We start from the raw sequence: 24,018 nt of genomic DNA on the forward strand, positions 1-24,018 counted from the left end.
CAGTTATATTAAATCACAATTTCAGATGATAGTTGAATACTCTTCAGTTGCACAATTCTATTTTCAAAGAATGAAAAGCAATGAGGTTTTAAGTTAAAACCAAATACACTATAACGTATAACGTTACTGGCTGGATGGGTGAAGCAAAGATGCTTTTCATATTCCTCTTTATCTGTATAAGAGATTCTATGGATGAGGTATTATTGAGCTTAAAGTTCGCTCTTATGGGACATGAAGTTAGCTATGTTCGGTTTGTTTTACCAATCGATATATTTGTTGCATTGTGGAGTCTTTATGGAATCCGAATTGCTCGTCAGGGATTATTCCAAGCTAGTCAGCAATTTCTTGTAGCCTTGTAAGGATAACCTGTTCTGTGACTTTTCCTTGATAAATACACTACTCAAGACGTTGCTGTCTGTAAGGGCGAAGCAAAATGCTTTTATAATCCCTGCTATCTGATAAGGTTGCTCTGTAGGGAAACGTTTATGAGCTAAGTGCTTTTCCCAGGTGGGTGCGAGTTATAGAATTTCGTTAGGAATTAGGATGGCCTTAGGTCTCCTATATTTGGAGAAATCTGTTTCGTCATAATTTGCTGCTTGTTGTACAAGTTAATTTGGATGTGAAGACGATGCTGAGAAGAAATTTACTGCTGAAGATTGCGGAAAGAGTAGACGTAGGGGATATTTGTATCCCGGTGAAGTTGGACATTTCTGATATACCATGGTGAGTTTAAGATCATGCGGAGACATTTGTTTTGCACTCTCTGTAGTTTGCGGATATTTGTACTTGAGGCGTGGCTACAGGCGGGGGACACATAAGTAATAATCGTCAAGTCGTCAAGCAGTTTGATTTTGGTATCCAGCTTGCTATTCCTATTGATAAGAGGGTAAAGTTGTACAATCATTTTTGATGCCTTTGTACATAAGGCTTTTGTGTGTGGACTGAAGGTTAGTTTTCGATCTAGAAGTACACCGAGATATTTGGCTTCTGCTTTCCAGGGAATCTTGGTATTAAATAGGACGATGTCATCTTTGGGAGATATTGAATTTTTAGTGAAGAGAATGGCGATACTTTTCTCGGGGTTTACTTTCAATCTCCATTCCGAGAACCAGTGCTCTAATTTCAGCAGGTTTTCTTGCAGTTTCTTGGTGACAAGGTGCGGCTTAATAGATCTGGCTAGTATAGCTGTGTCGTCTGCGTATTGCGCAATCATAGATGACATTGGATTGTGCGGTATGTCCGCCATGTAAATCATGAAAAGTATCGGTGCCAGTAGGAACCCTTGAGGCACTCCTGCCAAGATTCGTTGCTGGGTAGATAATATATCATTTAGTTTGACTTGCATTTGTCTGCCACTAAGAAATGATTTTATAATTTGGACTAGATCTAATGGAATGCCGGCTAAAATCAACTTGTATAGTAGTCCAAAGTGCCATAATTTGTTGAATGTCTTTTCTAAGTCAAGAAAAACTGCTCCGGTGTATTGGTGCCAATTATAAGTTGTGGTAATGAAGTCGATTAGTCTGTGAATTTGTTGAGTGGTAGTATGAAACTGGCGAAAACCAAACTGTTCTGCAGGAAGGATGTTTAACTTTTTTATTGAAAGTTGAATTCTGGAAAGGATAGCTTTTTCTGCTTTGCCCAAATTAGAAATCAGACTTATGGGATAACTTTGAGGCTGCTGAGGATCCTTGCCAGGCTTATAAATAGGAACCACGTCTGTCAACTTCAATGCAGAGGGAAAGTACTTGAACCTGAATATAGCATTTATTATTGTTGTAAGATATACAATGGCCTTTCGGGGTAGCACTTTAATAAGTTTGTTGGATATGCCATCAGGCCCAGGAGCTTTTTTTATTCTTTAAATTCTTTATAGTGTCATAAATTTCAGTTGGAGAAGTAGACGTGAGTTGGCTGATACAGGTATCAGACAGTTTTAATACGTATCTGACGTGGCGATGGACTTTGTAAATATGATTGAAATTTAGATTATCGTACGAAGGGCTACACTGTTTTTCTAAATTTTTAGGTATAGTTTCGGCTTTTTCTGCATCTGTATAAACAATGTTCAGATCAGATTTGAGAGGGGGAAGAGATTTGTTTTTGTTTTTGATGTTTCTCAGCAGCTTCCAGGTAGTTTGATCACCGGGTGATATGGAGGCTAATTTGTCTTCCCATAGTTTGTTTCTGTGGGCTTTAAGCATCTCTCACTGCACTGTTCATTTTGTTGAGATATTTTTTGTCTTGGGGTGCCCTGGTATTATGGTATCTTTTTCTTGCTTTATTGTTTTCCCTGATTAAGTTCATTATATCTTCAGGTAGTCGATTAAGCTTAAAAACAGTTGAATTTGAGGAGATGGATGCTATGGCTGCGTTGAATTGATCAGTAAGTTTATTGATTGTAGATTCGATTTCTTCCTTGGAATTAATATGCGGGACGGAGCCAATGTAGTTTGGAAGCATTTTGGATAGTTTTTGCCAAGGTATGAAGGTCTGAGAAGATGGGGGGAGGTCCCCTCTGATAACCCATTTGGAACAGCATAGGGTTGTGGTCTGATGATAATTCATTCAGTGATTCCAGAGTGTACTGCAGGTTAACATTCTGAAGGACGACTATATCCAAGACGTCGGAGGAACCAGTCGGACTGTGGTGAGTTGACACTGAGGGGCCAGCCACAGCTGCGCAATTTGAGCTTGAGTAGTTAAAGAGGATACGGCCATTCCTATTTATAGACCTACTGCTCCATGCGTGATGTTTTGCATTTAAATCACCGGCGATAATGACCGGTATTTAACTTCGAGGATGGCATCCAGAGCTGTGGTCAGCAATGTTTTTAATGGTGGGTTATAAGCAGTATAGACTTTTAAATTTCCGACAGAGTTAGTGATGACATTGATACCCGTGACTTCGAGATTACTAGTTGTAGGGATGGCTACAGCGTGATGGTTGATGTGATTTTTGATGAAGATGGCTGTACCACCACCTCTATAATCAAGTCTATCATTCCTGTAAAGTTGGTATCCTTTGAATTTGGGATTGTCAGCAGGTCTCAAATGAGTTTCATTAATTAGTAATATATCCGGATTATATCTGTCATTGAATTCTTGTATTTCTAGTATTTTATTTTGGTTAGCATTCCAAGCAATAATCTGTAAAGAATCTGGTGTGAATGTTTTCCTATGCGGTGGAGAGTGCAGATAAAATAGACTGTGCTTGCTGTAAGAATCTTTTTGTAGTGCTTATGATGGATTTGAGTTACTGAAATCCTGTAACATATTTGCAAGAAAAGAGGTGATGATGGCTGTTATATTTGAATGTGGGTTTGGCATATTCTGGTCCTGGACTGTCTTTTGGGGGCGGGCCACGTCGACATATGTTCTTGTTTGGTGTTGAAGGTTCATTTTTTTGGAGGGCTCAGTTGATGATGGGTGGACACCTGTCATCCTGTTGGGAGACTGATGAACTTGAGTTTCTGGAGCTCTCGTTTCTGATAATGAGGTGGGTTGACTAATTAACTCAGTTTGCCTGTTTTTTTTTTTGGGTGGCAAATGCACCCTCTGTAATTATCAGGGTGAGGGACACCAGAATTAGTGCACTTAGCCGGGGTGGTTTTTGGCTTGGAGCAGGTATAATTGGGGTGGGTCTCGCTACATTTTAAGCATCTGTATTGAGCTTTGCACAACTTCTGGGCATGGCCAAATTTTTGGCATCTATGGCACTGCCCAGAAGAGGCTCTCTTCTTAAGTGGCTCCGGTGAGACCTTAAGCCCACAGATTGTCTTCAAGTTGTATATGTTTTTGTAGATTATGATATATCTCCACCAACACTAGAGGGATAAGGGGTCTTATTTGATCTGTACATTCTGCTGACCTTTATGGGAGGCAGATCTTGCATGTTGAGGTCAGCAGCTATTTCATCTGTTTCGATGTCTTCTGATACTCCTCGGAGTACCACTTTTAAATTTTTCTCCGAGGTAAGCGTGAATGTATGATACTGGATACCTTTACATCCAACTCCTTGGTTAAATTTTTATAATCAGTCACTGTAGCGGGCTGAATTTTGATGCCCTCCTCTATGTTTTTTGGCAGTGGAGTAGTTAATCTGGTTGGCCAAGGTGGTTCTTAAGGCTGTCCATCTCTGTTTCTCCCTTAGAATGACTGGAGGCACCATTTCATTAGTGAAGGTAGAGGAGTCTGTGTTGGGGGCATCTTCATCCATGCCATTATTGTTTGTTGACTCCGAGGGGAGAGTTTTGCGCTTTTTGCGCGCGTGCGTCTCTTCTTGATCTGAGTGAGTAAGTCAGAGATTACTAGATTTAGTTTTTCCTCCGTTTGAGGAGTGTCTTCATTTTGATCATCGTCAGTCCCGGGTAAAGAATAGAAATTTAGGAAACCGGGCCATTCAAGCTCGAACTTCTTAAGAAATTTCTTTAAAAAGCTGAATGCCAGCCCTTTATTTATCTAGAGAATCTATGATGATGTCAGGATCTATCATTTTTGATGGCCATGTAAGCTTAAACTTCCTTTGAAGCTTATTTACAAGGATAAGTGCTGGCTCTTCATCAAGAGAATCTGTGAAAGCGTCCACATCTAACACGTTCATCATTATTAATTTGCGTGTAAACACAAGTGAAATCTTTTAAGTCTATGAACCTGAAATAAATGTGCCAACAATGGCGATTCTAGCGGCTGTTAGGCCTGGCGAATTTCAGTTCACTTACCTGCGTTGTTCTCAGATTAATGGCCTTCCCCAAACCAACACAACTGAACAGCAGTACGCGTGAACTTCATTTAAAATTAACTATAATCAATTCACTATCAACGCATAGAATAAAACTCTAATGATTTCAATCACCACATTGTGATAAATACACTATCCTTATAAAGACTGGCTTAAAGGGGCGAAGCAAGAATGCTTTTCATCTTCCCCGTTATCTGTTATCTGTAGAGGACAGTGTAGGGATAAGGTGTTATTGAGCTATATATAAAGCTCTGATCATGGCAGGAGGGTAACAGCAATAGCCGAGCCTCAGTTAGAGCTTCGCTGGCTACAGCACTGCCATCCATTACCCTCCGAGGTACCCATTTCAGTCGTCTCTCGTACGACATGCATGAGCTACATTGTAGCTATTTTATAGTGTATAAAATTTACTTCAATTTATCTAGTTTCTCTATATAGAAAACAAAATGCTGTATTAGTATTTTTTTTCTAATTGAAGCTTTTTAATAATTATATTTTATTATTAAAGAAAAACCAATTAATGCAGCTTGATTTTAAATTTTTGCTCCAATTTTGTTATGAAATAAACCTTAAGATTTTCATAACTGAGGTTATTAGCGTGGTAAAATATATAAGATGCGAACAGATTTTCTGAACGTTTTTTTTTTTTTTTTGGTATGCGGTTTATATATTGTCATTCGTAATATATTTTTTAAAATTATAGTCAAATAGATTCTCTTCTGTATAATAGCACGATTTACATGAAGACTATCATGAGAAGAGAGAAGAGAGAGAGAGAGAGAGAGAGAGAGAGAGAGAGAGAGAGAGAGAGATGTTAGTAGTCGGGATACTAAACTGCCTAATTTTCTTAAAAACTGCAAATAAAAACTGAATGAAGTAAATGGAATATTGTGTGCAGTTTGTCATTATCATCAATTTCCTGATGTATATACTCCCAAGGAATGTTAAGGTTACTATGACGGCACTACATGATTAAGTTTACATTATTATCAATCTCCTATCCACAATTTTTCTCTAAATTCGTCTATTACTTGTAAGCACTCTGATATTGTCATAATTAACATTTCGTTCTTCTAAGGCAGTTCTAATTGAATCAACTCACCTAGATCTTGGTCTTCTTCTGGGTCTGCCTTTTTTCCTGCCATCTTGGCAACAAACATCTGTTTTGCTAACCTTTCCCCATCAATTCTCCCCACCCATTCTATTTAAATTGCCATACCACCTTAGATTAGTTCTGCTAACAAATTCCTGAATGTTGATAATGTCAATTTCCTTCCTAATATCCTCATTTTTAATATGATATTGCCATCGATGCCATCTGTTCATGCCCTAATCTTCCTCAGACTCTCATATCTGTGGTCTCTAGTCTTTGATCAAGTGCTTTATTTCTAATCCAACTCTCAGATCCATAACTTAAAATTGGTTTGAACACGGTCTTCTATACTGCTAGCTTGGGGTCTTGGCTAATTTCTCTCTTATTCCATATAAATGTATTCAGTGTTTTGCACAATGCCAGCTTTGCCTATTCTGTTCTCTATTTCCAGATTTAACTTGCCATCTTCACAAAAATTGTGCGTAAATAGCTGAAATATTTTACTTGTTCTATAGGATCGAAAATCAGATGCAGTGCAACTTTTCTATTTTCCTACATATTATGATTTTGGTCTTTTTATTGCTGATTTTCATGCCAAATTTGTTACAGCTGTTATCTAATTTACTCAGAGAATTCTGAAGACTTACACTAGATGTGTTTAGAAGTAAAACATCATCTGCATAAATCAAAGAGCTACGTTTCACGTATCCAATTCTAATATCAGATTTGATGCCACTTTCTTTCATAATGTGATCCATATACATAACGAATAAGAATGGAGATAACGTGCATCCTTGTCTTACCCCTGATTTTACATCAAATCATCTTCATGTATTTCCTTCATTTCTAACTGCTGACTGACTACTTAAATATAGACGATGTATTGCTCTCTATAATGTCCCATTCATCCTATATAATTGTAAAAAGTTTTTTTTTCTGGGCATCTTGTTGTATGCCTTTTCCAGATCTACAAAACTACAAGGATAGATCCCTGTCATATCCTCACGATTTCTCAATTATTTATCTTAAAATGAAAATCTGATCTTTGTAACCTCTATTTGGCCTGAACCCTGCTTGTTCGTCTCCAAGTTTCTCTTCCACAATCTTTCGCAACCTCTTTTCAAGTATGCTTGAATAAAGCATATTTGAAAATTAGAAAGCAATTGTGCTTCTGAAGGCGCCAAGATTAATATTTGTGATTATCTTCAGATACTAGAAGAAGAAGAGAGAGGGGGAGGGAATGCCATGATTGCAAATATGAGTCAATGCGTATTAAACAGAATGAAGTAAATGGAATGTTGTGCAGTTTGTAGATATGTGAAGTGAGTTCAATGGACGAAAGGAATATAACTGAATGGATTTGATTTAGGAGTATGGAAAAATGTGTTACACTGGAGTGAAACTGGAAGTGCAAAATCAGGTAAAAACTACAGCTATTATAGAGGATGCAAGAGAGTATATGGAAACGTGTGTGCAGGCATCAACAGGCAAGCGAGTGCAATAATGAACCAGAAATGTTGAAATTAACTACCCAGGTAACATGTCAGAAATCGGATTACTTCTTCGGAATGATTTTGTACACTAATGACAGAGGTATTTAGAAGAAGAAGAGAGGAGGATTTTTGGCATTGGTTAATGGGATTAGCAAGATATGACTGACAGACGATGATTTAGTGACTGAGACAGATTCAAGAAGGATAAAGAGAACAGGCTAAGGAGGTGAGTTTTACTAATGATGCAGATAAACTGAAGCTAAAAAGTGTAGGAATTCAGAAGGATGTAAGAGAAGTGGAGGCCAAGAGAACAAATCGAATGATCATTAGGAGGACTTCAATTAGAAGGAGGAATAGAATTAGGGAGCAACTATAGAATAATTATCTGAATTAGCATGCAATGGAAGGGATACTAGCATTTCGAGATTACTGGATCTCGTGAATACATCACAGGATTTGTCTATAATTGATGTAGCTACATAGTCACCGACCAGTGGAGCGATCATGCAGTTATAGAGTGAGGGGTGGCTAATATGTGGAATGGTCAGTTAAAAAGGACTACAGAACTAGTAATTAGAACAAAATCAGGAAGACTGCATGGAGTTTCTGTGACTTATCTACGTAAAATAAATACAGGGTGTTCGGGATAAATTTGACAGTTTCGTAAGGAAAAAGAAAATCTTCTTTGTATCTATTAAATTTAATGAATTGACAAAAAAACATTACAGGCAGAGTTAATTACAATACTATCAACAAGATTTACTCAAAATAACCACCATTAGCATCGATCACAGCTTCAATTCTGCTTCGGAACCTCGAACAAGCTGATGCTACAGTCTCCCTGGGAAGGGCCGCAAAAACTGTTTTAATTTTATCCATTAACTGGGCTTTTGTATTACTGGAAGTGCGATTGGTGTCTTTTTCAACTGCGCCCCATACAAAATAATCCATGGGGTTAAGGTCTGGGGAGTTTGGAGGCCAAACATTTGGACTGGTGAAGTCGTAGAAATTTTCAGACAACCATTTTTGACTTTTCCCAGAGGTGTGGCAAGGGGCCGAATCCTGCTGCCATACATACGGCCTACCATTGGCTACCCTTGTTATCCAGGGCTTGACTACAGTTAGCAACTCCACGAACAAAGCCCGAATTCCAATGCCAGGGTTCTTCAACACCTGTTCCTGCAGATTTGCGAGGAATTCTGCTGTACGAACGCAATCAGATCGTCTGCTAGGGATCTTTCTTCTTGCTACATCCTCGTAGTCACCATTGCAAGTCTCTAGTTCATGCCTGATTGTTTTTACTGTATTCAGGGAGCATTGGGCAGCAGTCGTAATATCCTTATTTTGATGGCGGGCACGAATCATCATGATACAAGTTATTCTCTTCCATGATTCAGGTGGGTTCCAGCTATCCATCCTTTCTGACATCTTGTATATGAATGAAGAAGGGTCCAAACTTTTAAATGAAGAGACGTGTGTGTTAATACATGTAACTTACGGAAAAATATAATTAATTATAAATATGTCAAATTTATCCCGAACACCCTGTATATAAACACTTACCGGGCTTCTTGGAAAAGTCGTTCTCCATCCCAATTCGGATTCAGATTTCTCAACTGACGAACAATTCGGTTATGTTCTCTTAAAAAGAGAGTGTGCATGCATACTAATGAAGGGTGTTGGTTTACGCGCTGGTCACCTGAAAATTAAAACAAAAATAACTTAAAAGCCTTTAATATCCACAAAATAATTAATTAAATAAATTCAGAAAATAAATAAATATTATTTCTTTACAATGAATGCAATGTTGCAATTATATTTATGATTGAAATGTTGTGCTGTATAGCCACAATAATTATAATATAATGATTATTATAGCTATATTTATACAATTAAAAACGTTATCAACTGAGTTAAAATCATGCCGTTTTGTTTATTCATTGTTTATTTAAACATTTTATTCGTTATTATAAATGCCAATGGGTTTCTCAGGATGCATAAGCGCCTAATAAGATTCGTTTCACCATCGCCAATCTCTGTGCCCAGAACAGACGCATTTTAATGAACTTTAATATTCGGAATCTTTGCATACCTTCGGTTCACTTGAGTAAAGAAATAAATCCAAATGTTTACAAGGAATTTGATGAAATTTCTTAGTTAGGATCTCTACCCTCTTGTTGTATTATCTCAAGTTTTTTTTATTTATTAAATGGGATGATTTAATAGCAAACTTAATTAAAACGAAATGTACAAAATCATACGTAATGAATGACAATAAATAAACTACTGCTGTCATAGCAATGGCATCGCCATACAAGAATGCTATCGCAAAGCGTATCCCATTTTTGTTTGTCACAGATTACTCTCATAGTTGTATTTATTCCTCGCTAATCTAAATGTTTGAAGAACTTTGCCTTGATAATCCAATAGTTACTATAAACACCAACAGGAGGCACAGAAGTTTGCTTTGTACACTCCTCCTATGATCCTTACAACAGAGTCGACTAGGATGGTGATGAATACGGTTTTAGTACATTTCTATACTGATACGAAAAAAGTATCGTAGCAGGACTATAGGAGATGGCCACGAGAGCTTCCGTTGCTCAGACAGTATCAGTGATGCAGTTTAGTATGAAAAACCTGGGTTCAAATCTCTTATAAGACGAGAACTCTTTATTATTTTTTATTAGGAGTTTTCAAATGAAATTGAGTTATCTGTCTCATACAGTAGTGAAAGGGCTTTTCATACCACAAAACAACAAATCGGTCAGAAGAACACACGCAATTTATAGAGATATGTGCACTGACATCATGGCCTTAGTTGCTTCGGCCATAACTAGCTACAGTTTTGTGCCACGTGTTAAAAACAACAACGCATTATATTTTAACTACTTAAAAAAAACAGCATTACTGACTGACAAAATTGAAATAGAAGTTTGTTTTATTCTCCATAAAAACTACCATGATATGCTCTTGCGTGCTCCCTCCCAACAGTTCTATTGTCCTAATACATCCTTATAACTATTATTTGAGTAGCAAAAAAAAAATAAATAAAATTAAATAAATCCTTACGTAATAATTTCACTGCCCTTGACTCTGCACCTCACAACCTCATCGTGGGATGCGATGAAAAGGATAATTTTAACGTCTGTCAAGAAGATGGATGCATGACAAATAATTACACTGGTAAATGCTATCTCTGAGTTAACATTCAGGTTAATGATTGATAAAGTGGGACGGGTTCACCCCATTAGTCTTTGCGACACACGACCAGAAGGTCACAAAGCAAACGCCACCTTGCTATAACTTCTGAACAAAGTCAGGAAAATGTTTGCAGTTTGAAATAATAAACACAGAATTAAAAAAAAAAAAATGTTAGAAGATATGAATATTCTGAAAACAATATGCCTTAACGGAATAACTCTTTTCTTTTCTTTTTTTTTTTTTTCGTATTCGTCAAATGATTATGTTACCATTCCATCGAATATTTCTCTTTGCCGCTTTTGTGATTTTCGGGCAGATACAGCACTTCACTTTCTTATGAAACCAATAAAAAGCAAGTGTTTAAATACATTTTGGTATCTCAGTTGCATTTATTTTTGTGGAATATTCGAAACTGATTTTTTTCGTCATCCAAAAACGTAAACATATCCCTGAAATTCAAATATTAAGCATCGCGTCAACACTAAACATTTAGTATTAATTAACTGCCGGTTCTCTCTGTCAGGTGCATTTTCACAAGCATTGCTTGACATTTCTCTCAACAATGAATTTTTTTTCCTTTTGCCAATTGCGATACATGGTTTTTTGTTTGTTTTTGGTTTCGAATTAACATAAATTAGAATTTGTTATGCCACCACCACTACTATGATTGTAACCGAAGTTAGAACCTATATGACAGTGTTTAACGCAAGTGTACTTTTTAATAACAAAAATACATTTCTCCTTCCCTGAAACATTAAAGCGATATTTTAAACGTTGTTTTAGTATCAACGCTCCAATTCTTAGAGATATCTATTTTTTTTCGTAATATTTAAGTAATATCTTAGTTAAAAAAAAAATGTCTGCTTTAACTCTTGTGTGCTTGTTATTTCCTAATTAAAGCTTTGAAATAAATACATAACGGAAACACTAAATTAAATCAAAGTGTTATTAAAAGGAATATTTTTTAATCCACATCACAAGTTACAAATCCCGCCAAAGTAAGCACGGGGGTATTATTTTCCCATTATCGGAACCTGTTCTCAAAGCTTGGCCGATTTCCTTGTCTGACCCACTTTCAACTTAATCGCTTCTGATTTACGCAAAAAAAAAAAAAAAAAAAAAAAAAAATTGAATACAATTTGTTTATTTGAAAACAGCATATTACAATATTCTATTTTCAAATCAGTAACCTTTCATATCATGCATTTATTTTATTTTTACTTAATCCTACACTGTTTTTGATCTTGTGGTTCCTCCATTTTTATGTTAATAGGCCATACCTGCCAGCCAGTTACCCCCCCGTCCCCCAGGAAATGCTAGGCTAATGTGACTAGTGAAGCATGTTATGACAAACTCTTATATGTGGATTTTTTTTTATTAATAACGAAAGGAACAAGAAAAAAAAATTGTAGTGTGACCTTCCTTTTCTCAAAGAGAAGTTATGAATCTTTTCAGTGAAATCTTTCGAGAAAGCCCACAAGCTAAATCAGGAAGAGATGAGCACTCAAAACATCATCTCAGGAAGAAGGTTTCCTGCAATTTTTCTCCAGTAATTTTAGCTACCTAAAATGTTGGCATTTTCCGTAATTGTTTCATGAACTTTGTGCTGGAGCATAGTCGACAGTTTGCTTGTATCCAATAACACGAGTGAACATTGATTTTGAATGGAATGAAATCACATTAAACTAAAACATCTTTCAGACCTATTCCACACTGCACTGCATACACAACAAATTCACATCAAGATGGAGACTTTAATGAACAAAAAGAATCACTAATTACAAAAACTATAGGAACTTTCATTATTCGCACACTACAAACGAAAATAGATATCTTCTAAATGAACTTATCAATTCACTTAACCTTGTCAGAGTAAATTTACAGACAAATCTGGAAGAAATTGGATTTGTAACCATCCAAATGGAACAGATCATGTTTTAATGAAATAAAAATTGGTAAAAATCAGCTCAGAACTGTAGAGCTTACAACAGCGTAGATCTAAACTCCGATTATAGAATACCTAGTGCCCATATAAGTTTTCTTCTCAGCAATTTTAAATCTAGAACAAGAATAACAAATTATTGGAAAGATTTGCTCTTCTTGTGAAAGCCAGTATAAAGAGTCATTACAAAATAAACTGAATGAAGATCTGTTCCTTAAGAACTATCCAAGTGTTTCATCTTATATTGCACAATATTGAGAGATATGTTTTAGTTAGTTTGTTTGTTACTATAAATGTAACCAAAGTTAGAAAATGTAAGACAGTTTTTCAGAAATGTTTTAATTTCTGAAAAATTAAAATTTTCACATTTCTTTCTCTTTAGAAATCAAGACTTGGTCTTCGAGACTGCGTCATCATCTACTGAAGATTAATAAAGAAACGCAATGACCATTAAACAACAAAATACAGGAATCAGAGGTCGAAATCCGCCAGATGAGCTAAATCCAGTATGCATGGCTTTTGCTAAACGACAAAAAAAAAAAAAAAAACATATGTGGACCATTCTTCAGAAATTAGAATCAAACAGCCAACATTCCATTCCAACGGAGAAACTGTCTAATAATACCATACCCCCACATAAAAAAAGGTAATATGAAGAGAGAAAATTACGAAGAAATCACATCACTTGCTACCATAATAAAAATTTATAAAAAAAAAATCTGTTTACAATGCTTCTAAACAGAATTGAACCATATATAAAACCTTCACCGCTCAAAAAAAATCAAGCAGATTTTCTCGAAAAACAGAATACTACTTTAAAAAGCTGTAAAAAGGAGGATGTTAAACATTCTCAGTTATTATGGCATACGCTTGCAAATAATTAAAGCAGTAACAGAATCATACCAGAACTATCATACAAGAATAACGGTCAATGGACACATAACTGAGAGCTTTCTTATTTCCAAGTTCTTTAATGCGTTTCTTTCGAATCATATCTTTTTTTAATTATTGCCCTTTACTAAGCTTTCAGACTTCCATGAAACAGGTTCGGAATAACTATTGAAAAATTTCCAGGCAAAATCCTCATAAGGCTACCAAGGTTACTAAGTTTTTATTATTATTATTATAATTTGACACCTCCAGAGAGTCCAAGACTCATCGAGGGAGGACAGACACCTACTCTATAACTCTCCATCTCTACCACTCAACCTCATCCACCCGCCATCCACAAACAGCATCATCTACACCAGCGCCATCTACTGTCCGCCACCACCACTAGTATTTACACAGACAATCACAAACGTTCATGCCCACGGCGGGATTCGAGCCCTAAGCCTTTTGGCTGGAGAGCAGATATGCTAACCACTCGGCCAACCAGGCCATGAAACGAGTTCGGAATAACTACTGAAAATGTTCCAGGCAAAATTATCATAAGAGGGTGATAAGATTCTGCTTTGCAGGTGATATTGTGCTAATTAATTCCAACATTCAGATCGGAAAAAAGAAAAAAAGGCAACAATTAGATAATCTGTGTAAAAAGGTAGCAATAATTGGATTAACGGTCAACAGCCGTAAAACTAAAATCCTAAAAAATAAAACAATTGAAGAATAGATTTCTCGGTTCCTACATCGATACTCTGACTGATATAGTGAAACTCATCACCACAAATACAGAAATTCGTCTGTACAAAAGTATATATATTTGTCTGTACAAAAGTATATATATATAATCATCTACCACCTCATTCACAAATATCAGACGTCAACGTAGTTAGAACCGTTTTGGACATTACGACGAATTAATTTCAAAGCCTTAATTTCAGGGAGAAAAACCCTCCGATATATATATATCGGAGGGTTATATATATATATATATATATATATATATATATATATATATATATATATATATATATATATATATATATAAATATATATATATATATATATATATATATATATATATATATATATATATATATATATATATATATATATATATATATATATATATATATATATATATATATAAGCAAATGCACTTACCCGCAACAAAACATCTGAAATTGTCAATACTGCACTGGTCGTTTTGAGGGTCTGGACTTTGAGGTAGCAAATCACCGACTCTGCTGTCTGCAGTAATCAGGAGAGTGCCTGAAGGGAAAACAAAAAATAGTGCAATAATGTTTAAATGGAAATGGACACATCATTTATATTCTTCCAAAATGTTAGTATTATTCCATTATGTTAATTCTTAGTTTTATTATTATTTTTAAATTAAATTTCTTTAAACTGTGATGTCAAGGATTATTAAAAAATGTATATAAAGTTATGCGAATTAAATAAATGCGAAAATTATTACCATCTCCATTCTGTGACCGAAGGCTATTTGTATCGTTTTCAACACTCCCATACACGCCCGATCCATCGATAAAGGCTGTAACTTGGTTGATCTGTTGCCGGGGGCCTGTGAAGATGAAAAACCGTTTATCTAAATATTATTTTTGTCCTAGAATTTAAAAGTAAACAAATCAAATGTATTCTTTTAGATAATTACGTCTTGTGAATTAGCGTCTGGCTTAATCAGTGAAGCGAATCAATCTTAAATCTGAAAAATATCAATATGGAAATGATTCGGAAATCAGAAATGAGTAAAGTTTTCAAATCATTTAAAAATTTCCATCCTTTCAAAAAAATAACTAAATTAAATATGAGGACTTACACCTAGGGATCCGTGTAGCATAGTCCCTTTTATGATTTTCGTGGAAATAATCCAAAGAAATCATAAAAAATACGGGGTATATATATATATATATATATCCCTTTTACTTAAGTATCCCCTTAATAATGTCATTTCCGTTTCTATAGTCATTTTAATATGATTTTTTTTTTTAAACTAGTCATGCCATATACTGTATCTCGTACACTCATCTTTAATAGAATCTTTCTTTTGGTAAGATCTTACTATTTAATTCCCTCTTTTACTTTAACTGCAAAAAAATTCACATATAAGTAGTTGCTAAAACAGTTTTGTATATTATTAGTTTCATTGAATTATGTATTTTTAAATTCATTTAATTTGATGTATTAGTAAAAAAAACTGAGGCTTTTCTCTCCACAGAATTGCTATTATTGCTACCTTTGCATAATGTTACACTCGATTTTTCTTTGTTATAGTTTAACTTTTGCATGACATAATATTTTACTTATAACCTTTGTGGCTGGATGGACCCCAATCCCTTGGATTATAATCCCTTCATCTCTATGAAAAATGGCTTAAATTAATGAGAATTTATCGAGCACCTGGCTCACCCATTTTAGGGCAGTGTGGGAGCGTCTGTACCGATGAATAAAGCCGCTTCGGACGCTTGTGTTTCCACCTGTCGTTTTCATCGTAGTTAGATGACTCTTGAATGAGTTGATTGGGATGATTAGCTGCTTTGGTGAAATATGTAATGACAGTTCGCGGAGAAAAATGTGAATATCAGGAATGTCAGCGTCTCGGTGGAGGAGAGTATTTCTGACAAACCACGGAGCATTGAATATCATACGGACACATTTGTTCTGGATCACCTGTAGCTTTTTGATATTGCCACGGGAGGTGTGACCCCAAGTCGGTGATCCACAAGTCAATGTGGGTCTAATGATTGCTTTATAAATTCGTAGTTTGTTTTCAGTGCTGATACGGCTTCTTCGGTTGAGAAGAGAGTAAAGTTGCATAATTGTGGAGTTTGACTTTCAGGCATAATCGATGTGAGAGTTAAAGTTGAGACGGTTATCTAGTTGAATACCTAAATATTTGGTGCTGGATTTCCATGGGATAGCTGTGTTGAAAAGTTTGACTTCTCCGTAGTGGGATGCCTTCCGTCTTGTGAAGAGAATGGCAGTACTTTTGTCGGCATTCACAGCTATTCTCCATTCCCTGAGCCATTTTTCTAGGTTTGTTGCTGCGGTTTGTAAGCGCTGCGTAGCTAAGTTCGGCCTGAGAGATCTACTCAGAATTGCCATGTTGTCCGCATAGCAAGCTGTGGTGGTTGATGAAGTACTAGGAATGTCAGCAAAGAAGATGTTAAAAAGCAGCGGAGAGAGCAGCGAGCCTTGAGGAACACCTGCAGTGATTCTTTTCCAAGTGGATTTGGGTCCTCTCAACTTGACCTGAAATTTCCGTTTTTTTAGAAAGGAGTCAATAAGTTTGGTAAGGTAGAGTGGAAAGTTGGCTGTAAACAATTTATAGTTGAGGCCTTTGTGCCAAACCTTATCAAAGGTTTGGCACAAAGCCCGGTTCGAAACCCAAACTGCTCTTTGGGAATTGTGTTTTTTTTTTGTTCACCACATCTTGAAGTCGATTGAGGATGATTTTTTCCTCAATTTTCCCCAAGCATGAAAGGAAACTGATGGGTCTGTATCTTTGCGGTAATTGAGGCGCTTTTCCTGGCTTATGAATGAGGATTATGTCTGCTTGTTTCCATCGGAAGGGAAAGTAGTTTAATTTGAGTATTGTATTTATAATGGCTACCAAATGCATGACAGCTTTGTGCGGAAGGGCCTTGATTGTAAAGCTGTCATGCATTTGGTCATGTATTTTTAAAAAATCTATGTGTATCAGCCTAGTTGGGATTTGATTTGCTAAAATCTGTTAGCATTTCTCTTAACGTGGCGGCAAGCATCGCAGCGGAGTTTTGACTGCTTGGTATAGTTTCTGCTGATTTGGTGTGTAAGGAAACCACTGAGTCCTACGATCTGTTACTTGTAGAAGCTCGTAAAGGGTTTTCTGATGTAAGAGGTGTAGCATGCTTCTGAGTTGATGGGACTCCTGTTTCTCTAGCTTTAGACATATTAAATGGATGGAATGAGCAACCTTTGTAATTCGCCGGGTGCGGCCCACCACAATTTCCGCATTTGGCGGGAGTAGTGCATGGTTCAGAACATGTATGAGAGGGGTGATTGCCTCCACATTTAACGCACTTGTACTCTGCTCTACAAAGCTTCTGCGCATTTCCATACTTCTGGCAGAGGTGGCATTGACCTGCAGATATCTTCCTTCTGAGAGGCTCTGTCTTAATCACTAGGTTGCAGACAATTTTTAGGTCATATATTTCTCTCTGGTCTTTACTAATTTCAACTAAAACCAAGGGCATGGGACGTTTGTCTGCACGGTACATGCGCGAAACTTTTATAGGTTTCTTCAGGTCAGTGGCTATCTCCTCTGATGATATTGTTTCCACTAAACCTCTAATTACTACTTTTGAGTTTTTCTAGCTTTTTAGCTGGAATGTATGATATGAAATTTTCAGCTCGTCCATAAATTTAGTGAGTCGACGGTAGTCCGATGCTCCTGGTTGAATGCAGACACCTTCATCTGAATTTTTAGCAGAGGTTAACTTGATTTCAGTGTTCATCATCTCCACTACTGTAGACCATTTGTCTTTAGATCTTAGAATCACTGGTGGAATTCTTTCTTTGGGCTGAGCCGCTGTGTTCCCTGAAGCTGCTCTTACAACGGGCTGTACAGATGTGTCCATCTGTGCAATCCTATCTTTGGGCTGAGCCTCTGCTTCTGCTGTTGTTTCAAGTTCTGTAGCTGGAGACTCCTTCTTACGCTTTTTTCTACTGACCTCCTGATAGTCTGTAGAGTCATCTGAGTCCAATAGGGGTTGACCGATAGCTGGCGACATAATCTCCATAGTGTTATCTTGAGAAGTGCTGAAAAGTGGATCAGGGGGTTGGTAGTCCTCTGATTCGACTTCATTAATCTGGTGTATCTCAACCCTAAGGGCCATTTGGAGTTAAGGCAGTATCCAAAATGTTTGAAAACTGCAAGGCGTTCCTTAAAGTTTAGGTCATCATATGGGGTGTTCACGGTTATGCCTAATCTGAAGTTTGAAGGGCGTTTCGCGGTGAACAGGACCTGCCTTGTCCCTTCCTATTACCGAGTGTAGACCGACAGTGGGAATCTCCTATTTAAAGGCGGGGAGACTACTGCCGGGCACTGGGCAGGGAACAGAAGAGGGCCTAAGAAAATTTCAATGAGATAAAATCTTATCTTAAACAAATTGAAAGCACCCTGTGTTGAAGATCACTATCAATCAAAACACTCCGGCACTCGCGAAAAACTCAAAACTCCTACATCAGACATGATCACTCATCTTTTCAAAACTCACAACCACTCTTAAACGTAATCGACTACACATCTCTATGCATTCCAAAACTCGACCATAATCTATACAAATAATCAATTGTCTGCCATTACTGACGAGAGATCACTCAATCGACATAATATAATATTTTGACAATTGACATTTATGACTTAAGGGGTGAAGCGAAAAGCTTTTCATATTCCCCGTTGTCTGATCCAGTATAATCTCCATGCCAGAATGTGCATGGAGATTATACATCACTAAGGAAGTTAAAATAGCTTTTGGTCTTTTGTGTTTGAATGTATCCGTAGGCTCATAGGCTACAGCTTGCTAAACTAGATCATTGGGATGGGTGGACGTCTTTAGGAAGAACTTTGCAGCTAAAGTTTGTAGGAAGGAGAAGATATAAGGAATATTTGTATCTGTGAAGTTGATGATGTCTGACGAACCATGGGGCGTTTAGGATCATTCTCAAGCATTTGTTCTGAACACGTTGCAATTTGATAATATTTGTAGTGGAGGTGTGGCTCAAGGCTGCAGAAGCATAAGTAACTATAGGACGAATCGTCAGCTGGTATAAAAGCAGTTTGATTCTGATGTTTAGCTTGCTGCTTCTGTTTATTAGGGGGGGGGGTAGATCTGAGCGATGGCTTTAGGTGCCTTTGTATATGTAGCCTTGATGTGTTAGTTAAAAGTTAATTTTTTGTCGAGGACGACACCTAAGTAATTTGTTTCCGTCTGCCAGGGAATTTTGGCGTTGAATAATAAGATGTCTCCTACAGGAGATATCGTCCTTTTTTGTGAAGAGAATAGCTGAACTTTTTAGGGGATTTACTTTCAGTCTCCATTTGGAGGACCATCATTTTAATTTTAGAAGATTTTCTTGAAGTTTTCTAGTAACGAAATGTGGTTGGAGAGATCTGACTAATAATGCAGTCATCTGCATACAGGGGCCATGATGGATGTCATTGGGTTGTGCGGGATATCAGACATGTATACAGAGAATAGCAATGGAGCCAATAGTGATCCCTGTGGCACTTCGGACAAGATGGGTCGCTGAGATGAGGTAGTGCCGTTAATCTTGACTTGCATGGTCCTGTTTTGCAGATATGAACTAACTAAATGTGTCAATTTCATTGAGATACTGAGATAAATTTATGTAGCAATCCAAAGTGCCATATTTTGTCAAATGCTTTGGATAAGTCAAGGAAAACAGCTTCCGTGTATTGACGCCAGTTGTAGCTGGTGGTAATGTATTCCATAATTCTGTGGATTTGATGAGTAGTATTGTGGTATTGTCGAAACCGAGCTACTCTTTAGGAAGGATGTCTAGTTCATTTATTGAGGCTTGAAGACGTTCGAGGATGGCCTTCTCCGCAATCTTGCCTGGGTTGGAGATGAGACTGATTGGACGATAATTTTGAGGCAGGTGAGGATCCTTGCCTGGCTTATGTATAGGAATTACATCGGCCAGTTTCCAGGTGGAAGGAAAATAGTAAAGACTTAGGATTGCATTTATAATTGTGATCAGGTGCCCTACTGCTTCTCGGGGCAGAAATTTGATCACCCGATTAGTAATGCCGTCTGGCCCAGGAGCTTTTTTGTTCTTTAATCTTTTAATAATGTCATATATCTCAGCAAGTGATGTTGGTGCAATATGGTCAGTGCTGGTGTCAGGAAGTTTGAGTGAGTGTCTGAAATTTCTAATAAGATTCCATGATTCAAAGAATTATGAAATTATTTCTTAAAATCTTGATAGAATATTATATTTTTTAAGAAATTATAGTCTCTTTTTTTGAAAATCATCCGATTAATGTTAATATATTTATCATACCTCATGACTTACCTAGTGTGCAAATAGAGCACAGACTGGAACGAACAAAATTCAAACAAGTCTCTCCAGTTCTCGAATAGAAAGGATCGTTAGAACGCAATGCAATAGGGGCACACTGGGGATGGTTATCTTCTGATGGGGGACAGCATTCAATTGGTTCCTGATTTACTAAAGAAGAAGAGTAAGAAAATATCTTCCGTGAAAATTAACTTTTTAATTTCTTTTATAAAGCAGCAAAACAGCAAATATAAACTTGTGAAATATTCTACGAAGACAAACGTTTATTTACCTGTAGAACTGAATGGAGTAAGAGTAATGTCATGATCCAGAAACTGTCCCCACATCATGATAAAGTGAGTGGCTATTTCCGTGGGCCGATTCACTGCGGAATGTATTCGTAAGGAGATGTCACGTGGATTTGGCAGTTCACGGCCAGATGCTGCTCGCCGCATTTCTGACACACCTGTTGGTAGAAGTCAATTATAGTCAGCATATTAACCGAGAAAAAAGAGAATGAAAAAAAAAATGGTTACAGCTATAAGTTAATGTCATTATTATATTATCCAGCAAGGTTTAGAACAAAATTATTTATTTCAATATATATTTGGAAGAAGTCGAATATAAGATTCGTATTTTGTACCAAGCAAAGCAACCAAAAGAAATGGCTGTTTGTCAGTGAGTCTGTACGATATGCTATGATGGAAAACAATATGGACCTCTATTTCAAACTGGATCTCTTCCACATAATAATGTTGTAAACTGTGCTGAAGATAAATATGAATATTTTTTTTTCTTTAAGCTAGTAATAAATAAGTCAATCATTACTGATCTGCAGGCCAGTTTTTTTTTTTTTTTTTTTTTTTTTTTTTGTAAAGCATTAAACAATTTTTTTTCATTTGTGGTGAATGGTGTTATGCAACTAAATATTCCAGCAAAAAGCTCAGATTCGAAATAATATTTTTTTGTAAAATTTCGGAATTTTGTTTTACGAAACAAAACAGAACTCGAGTATTCCCACAAAATAGAATGGGCATCGTGATTTCTTTATTATGATCGGAAGGAATAAATTCGGTCAGTGAAGATGGACACAATAAAAAACATGACGTAAGTTAATATAACAGTTACGATATCTTTGCTAATGCCCGATTATTTTTCCGGTATGAACATTTTAGAAGACCATTTACCGAAATTGTTCGGGTCAGTAGGCATATATAATCGTGTTCTTATTTTTCTATCAACTAATCCACGAAAATTATTCCATCGTTGTAACAATTTTCATTTCAAAAATGGATTTATTTACTAAATATATTATCTCTGTTCCCAGTTGATTCTGCCTTAATTAACTCTCAACTAAATAGTTATTATTCCTTCTTTATTTTCTACTGACCTTCAGCAGCCATTTTCAATCACAAGAATATTTTTCTTCCCTCTTTTTAATTCTGAATAGATTCTTATTTCCGAGTAAAACAACTTTATTACGGCTAAGGATAGTCCAATAGGTGCATTTTCTATTCGGTTAATTATTTTAATTTCCTAATGTTTTAAAGGGGATTTTTTTCTGGGGATTCCCCCACCCCCCCGAGACTTGAAATCACTCATAAAAGTTTTCTTGTAAAATTTCGTGTTTTTCCTCTTTACTATTCCCAGAATGTATTTAGTTATTTAGCTCAAGATAACAGAAGGCTCGACTTGCAGATAACCTGAAAGAAGAGAACTAGTTATGAAAGCTACGAACTTTATTCAGAAAAGATATAGCAATTCGGAAAAGAAATGATAATAAAAGAAAGAAAAGAAAAGAAGAGGAAGAATATTGAGTATGCAAAACAACCAGCTTTGCGAGGAAAAATGTTTCAGAACTTTGTTGCAGTTGGGATTACATTCAACCAAAAGACATGACAGAATACATGGAATCCGTCATTGTAATGCGATTTCTTTTATAATTTTCTGGAAAATTTAACGCTCGTATTTCCTAGTACTTAGTTATTGCCGATGTCGAAATTACTACAAAGCAAGGATAATGACGTCATAGAATTTCAAATTTCCGGTAACCAACATCATTATTTTATTTGGGGAAGAATAACGAGGAAAATTCAATGCAATGTGGAAAGCAGAAGTTCTCAAGTTATATTTGAAGCATGTGCTTCAAATAAATAAATTAGAGCATCAGGATAAAGAAATATATAACAACGAGTCATATTGGAAATTTCTTCACGAAGAAACGATCAGTTAAAAATTTTAAAACTGCGGATATTTTAAAAATTTTTCTAAAAGTTTCTCAGATTATTCACATATTTAAATACAGATATTTTTATTGTTGATTATTTATTTAACTTTAATGATAATCATCATTTTTTGATACGTATCCTTCCTTGGTTTCGTATTGAAATTGCTTTGTTTTCTTCATTTAAACTGTAAATTACCTCTTTATACGAGTATTTCTGGTACGGATAAACATCAATCTGAAAATAAAAACTGTTAACAGTTTTTATTTGTAAAATCCTTATGGATACTTATAGTTCTTATAAGAATAAGATAAGAACTGGGCGATGGACTGAGTTCTTGACTCTTTATCCAGTCATCTGAATGAAGTAAATCTGTGTGGATGGAGTGTTATTGGGCTAAAAAGCTCTAGTCATGGCTGGGTAACGGCAATAGCCGAGCCTCAGTTATGGCTACAGCATTACCATTTGTTACCCTGGAAGTCCTAAAAAGGACTACCATACTTCGAATAGCTCTTTTATTTAATTAAAAACTTTTAAATAAATAAATGGTGTTGGAATGATTTTAAAAAAATAAAAAAGTATTAATTTTGTATAAAGTATTTGAATATAATTTAAAAATTAAAATTTATGATTAACATGTATTTTATATATTTTATTAATATTCTTCATAATAAATAATTATATGGTTTATATAAAATATAAATTAAAAACGTACGCTATTAACGACTCGACCAACCAGGCTGGCTTATGTTTTAATTTCTCTTTATGCCGCAGTATGTGTAATATACAAGTCAGAGAAAATTTTTCTTCCAATTTTTCAAATAAATAAAAGAATCTACACAATCTCAAGAGATTGCAGAACACATACCTTGAACAAAATATACTTTAACTGATAATTTTTAACACAATTAATAATCCGACAGCTTTTATTAACAAAAAGAAATAGATTTCATCAGATTATATTCATTTCTTCTTTAATATCCAGTTTTCACAAGTGGAACTTACCATCGGCATAAGCAGGATGCAACAGTCTTTGGAAGCAGATGGATGCTCGACCCCAGGAAGGATTATTAAGATTATTACAACTGCCATCAATTGTTCGGTAACGACTGTCTTGACACTGATGTTCGAACTCGGCAACACACTGTTGTCGAGCAGACTGAGCGCTTCTTCCAGCAAGTGCTGCAACAGGTAATCCTAAATTTACTTGTTCTGGAGTCAGAGAAAATCTGTAGAACAAAAGGAAGGGCGAATTTCAGTTGAGAGAAGTAACTAACAAAACCTAAACAATTACCATCCTTTTCTTACTTTATTAAAAAAAAAAATGACGTTGAAATGAGATCGCTCTATGA

The 24,018-nt window shown here is 36.0% G+C and overlaps 1 protein-coding gene across 2 annotated transcripts in view; it reads right to left on the minus strand.

Annotated features, from left to right (window-relative positions):
• The window catches only part of LOC150109892 (immunomodulatory peroxidase-like), an 88,383-nt gene that overhangs the window by 30,336 nt on the left and 34,029 nt on the right, over positions 1-24,018 (minus strand). For both annotated transcript variants that reach the window (XM_090397214.1, XM_090397204.1), the window contains exons 4-9: positions 23,672-23,895; positions 20,734-20,907; positions 20,457-20,612; positions 14,836-14,940; positions 14,520-14,627; positions 8,891-9,026 (exon numbers count right to left, since the gene is read on the minus strand). In XM_090397214.1, the coding sequence (XP_090253340.1) occupies positions 8,891-9,026; positions 14,520-14,627; positions 14,836-14,940; positions 20,457-20,612; positions 20,734-20,907; positions 23,672-23,895 (903 nt within the window). The remainder of the gene's footprint in view (positions 1-8,890; positions 9,027-14,519; positions 14,628-14,835; positions 14,941-20,456; positions 20,613-20,733; positions 20,908-23,671; positions 23,896-24,018) is intronic.

This window comes from Typopeltis vanoorti, chromosome 1, assembly GCF_054136105.1.
Source record: "Typopeltis vanoorti isolate ZY-2024b chromosome 1, IOZ_Tvanoo_1.0, whole genome shotgun sequence".
NCBI classification, from domain to species: domain Eukaryota; kingdom Metazoa; phylum Arthropoda; class Arachnida; order Uropygi; family Thelyphonidae; genus Typopeltis; species Typopeltis vanoorti.